Raw genomic sequence first — 3,525 nt, 5'->3', positions numbered from 1 at the left:
TTTTATTTGTCGATAGCCTGGAATGATTCTTAATTTTCTGGGTGTGCGCTGGGGAAAAGATCCATCTCCTCTGACCTATAAATGCCCTCAATTTGCTCCTTTATTGCTGGGTATCTCCCTTAGTGGTTAACGTAGGCAGCTCGCTCCCTGCACCAATCCTGCATTCATTATTAATTACCCGGAGGGAGGCTGGCTGCTCCGCTGCGATGTTTGCACTTCCTCCTCGACAAATCTGCTCAACTTCTTTTTTTTTTTTCTTTTTTCTTTTCCCTTTTTCTTTCTTTCTTTTTTTAATAGAACACACAACCGTGAAGAGAAGCGGCGATTTTTAAGAAGACGTCATGCTTTCTGCAACTCCCCTGTATGGCAACGTGCATAGCTGGATGAGCAATGAGAGGGTCCGCATGTGTGGAATTAATGACGACAGGTAAATACCTCAGCTGCCCGCTCGCACGGGGCTGGCGGTGGTGGAGAGCAGCAGGACGAGCCCGAGAGCAGCCAGTGCCTTGCTGTTTTAACAGGCAACCTGCTGCCCCAGTGAAGCAGGGGCGCCCTTTAGGGAGATTGCTCCCCAGTGCAAAAAAAGTGCACAAAACACACTTTTTGCAATTCGCTTGGTGGCTTGGGAAGGAGAGTTCAACCACGAGCATGTGCTTCGCGCGGCTGCAGGCTGCGGGGCTCACGCATGTGACTTGGCGCTCTCCGCCCTCAAACAAACAGCTTGTCCTGTGAAACACAGACAGTGGCCTTTTCATCTCCGAGAAGTGAATTTCTCTTTGTTTCTGCTTTTTTTTTTTTTTCCTTCTTCCTTCTGAATACCATTCATTAGATGATTAAAATTATACTCTTTAATAATTTCCAGTGGGGTGGTGCAGGCACTTGGCGGTGTCCCCTTCTTTTAAAATCCACCTTTTTCACAAAGCAAAACAGCAGCCGAACTCACAGGTAATGCTTTCAATTCTCTGTGCCAATTCGATGTGGTTTTGCAGTGCTTTTTTTCTGCCTCCTCTTTGAGCCTGTGTTCTCACCATTGTGTGAAAAGCCTCACAGAAGCCAGGGAAAGTTTTTGGTCTTTGGAGGGAAAACTGTTTGCAAACACAAACTGAAGGAAAACAGCCAAACATCCCCCTCTGCTTCCACCACCCTCCAGCAGCAGCTTCCCTCCCGGTTGTTTACATGCCGCTTGCAGGAAAGGTGGATCTTATAGAAAGGAGTAAACAAATCCCCTAAAATTGCATTTCCGGCGTCGGGTGCTGATGTGCCTTTAAGCACTTTGATTGAAAGGAGTTCTTGTGGGTAATGATGAAACTTTCCTTCTGCTCCATGTCAGCGATTTCTATCCCTGGGATTTGAAATTTGGCACTGAGGTCTATTCTTTATCGGCGCTTTCTGTGATAACAAGTCCCAGTGCTGCAACACTGCTATGGCACAGATGTGCAGCTGCCTCTTTAGCATGGAGCAGCTGACGTTCGTATGATATTAGTGTGTGTGTGCGTGGGTTAATTTTCTCCTCTGCAGCGCGTATGGATGGCCCGTGAATAGGGTATGTTTCAAGTGCTATATTATATCCTTGGGAAAGAAGAAGGGAAGTGCAAATTGGAAGCCTTAAGAAAAATCCCTTGCATTGGGTGAGGTTGCTCGGAGATGTGTATACTCAATGTTCTCAGCGTCAAACCGCTTTTTACTTTTATCTCGTTTTCTGAATGAATTTCTTACTTTCCAAAATAGTCACTGTGCATTAATACACGGAAGGGTAAGTATGGTGTCGTATGGGACTTCCCTGGGGAAATCAAAATATGGTGGTGATATAATCTTGTGAGATAAGAAATGCACGGGATGTTTTCGAATAGCTGTGTCTTCTTTTTTTTATTATTTATTTATTTTTTTATTAATAGGAAAATTCCAGTTAATGATGGCGATGCACCGAAAAGCAGACTGGAGTTGAGGGAAGAAAATCACCTGAATCACAGCGTGGTAAGAATTTAGCAGCTGAAACGGAATCTGCTCTAAACCCTTCCCCCAGCTGGCGGCTAGATGATCCTTTTGGAGAAATGATTAAAATACCTTTCTGTTGCAATTCCAGCTCTGCCTGGGCACATACAAATTGTTTCTGTGAACGAGGGAAATTGGACTTTGCTTGTTTGTCCTGCTGATCTCGTGCCTGTGCGGCGCGTGTTGTGCGGCGGCGTCGCGCGCGCGCTTTTGGCTCCGTCTCGCGTGGCGTCGTGGCGCCTGCCCGCGCGTCCCGCGAGACGGGTCCGTGTCGCCGGCCTTTCAGCAAAGGCGGCAGCCCCCTGCCTCTTGGAGGGCGCGTGGGGAGCGCCGAGTGCAACAGGGATTCGGCGCTGCGCTGTCGGGAGGTTGGGTTTTTCAGTGCTTTTCCCACTCACCTTGCCCGCCTCGCGTGGCTGTGCCAGCCCCGAGGCAGAGCTCGGAGGAGGGAGCTCCTGGCGGAGCGCGGGCAGCGTCCGTGAGCTCCTCAGGCCTTTGCCTCTAGCTAGTGAATTTGGGGAGCAGGGAGGTTTTCCTTGACACGGATGGTGACACCTATTGCTCTGGAGCTTCTGCTTCCCACGTCCAGCCCCGGGACTTTTTCCACAGCGGATGCGGCGCTTGCGTCGGGTCGTTTCCGTGCCGAACGGGAGCGGGTCTGCAGCGGGAGGCGTCGTGGGTCGCATGGCAGTGCAGCCCAAGTAACGTTCCTCTTGTTCTGTGAAGGTGGACGCGACCACGGCACATCGCATCGACAGCCTCGCGGCTCTGAGCATGGACAGGTCTGGACTCATGCGAGAAGGACTCAGGGTGCCCAGCAGCATTGTCTATTCCAGCTTGTGCGGGCTTGGCTCCGAGAAGTCGCGGGATGCGGCGAGCTCCATCGCAGGTCTCGGATTTACTCCTGAAAGAACCCCGGAGATCCAGTTCAAATCCAACCCCTCTGAAGCGGTGGAAAATGCTGCCGTCTCCGCCAAAGCCCCCAACGGCTTCAGCGCGATGTACAAAACGCCACCTGGAATACAAAAAAGCTCTGTCCCCACGGGAGAGGCGCTCGGCTTGGACAGGGCCGCCGGCGACAAGCAGAGCCCTCTCGGCGTCAACGGTGCTAGTTACCTAAGGCTCCCCTGGGTAAACCCTTACATGGAGGGCGCTACGCCCACGATATACCCTTTCCTGGACTCACCAAATAAGTATTCGTTGAACATGTACAAGGCCTTGCTACCTCAGCAGTCCACCTACAGCTTACCGCAGCACCTGGCGTACTCGCCCGTGTGCACGAACGGCGAGCGCTTTTTATACCTGCCCCCGTCCCACTACGTCGCGCCCCACATCCCCTCGTCCCTCGCGTCGCCCATGCGGCTCTCGGCGGCGTCGGCGGCGCCCGCCATCCCGCCCCTGGTGCACTGCCCGGACAAGGGCTTGTCCTGGAAGATGGGCGTGAGCGGCGGCAGCGCGGCCGTGGAGGCGCACGCCTACGCGCACCTGCCGCCCGGCAAGCAGCCCCGCGTGGCCGCCGCCAAGGCGGCGCCC

General features: G+C 52.9%; 1 protein-coding gene across 1 annotated transcript in view; it reads left to right on the top strand.

The window, feature by feature from the left end:
- The first annotated feature begins 300 nt into the window (after nt 1-300).
- The window catches only part of BCOR (BCL6 corepressor), a 31,480-nt gene continuing 28,255 nt past the window's right edge, over nt 301-3,525 (top strand). The window contains exons 1-3 of the mRNA XM_026047314.1: nt 301-427; nt 1,896-1,974; nt 2,719-3,516. Coding sequence (XP_025903099.1) covers nt 342-427; nt 1,896-1,974; nt 2,719-3,516 — 963 coding nt within the window. The 5' untranslated portion in view covers nt 301-341. The remainder of the gene's footprint in view (nt 428-1,895; nt 1,975-2,718; nt 3,517-3,525) is intronic.

This window comes from Nothoprocta perdicaria, unplaced genomic scaffold (genome assembly GCF_003342845.1).
Source record: "Nothoprocta perdicaria isolate Ctin4 unplaced genomic scaffold, notPer1 scaffold_49, whole genome shotgun sequence".
NCBI classification, from domain to species: Eukaryota; Metazoa; Chordata; class Aves; order Tinamiformes; family Tinamidae; genus Nothoprocta; species Nothoprocta perdicaria.
The sequence above is the reverse complement of the archived record's forward strand: the minus strand, read 5'-3'. Positions and strand labels throughout refer to the sequence as shown.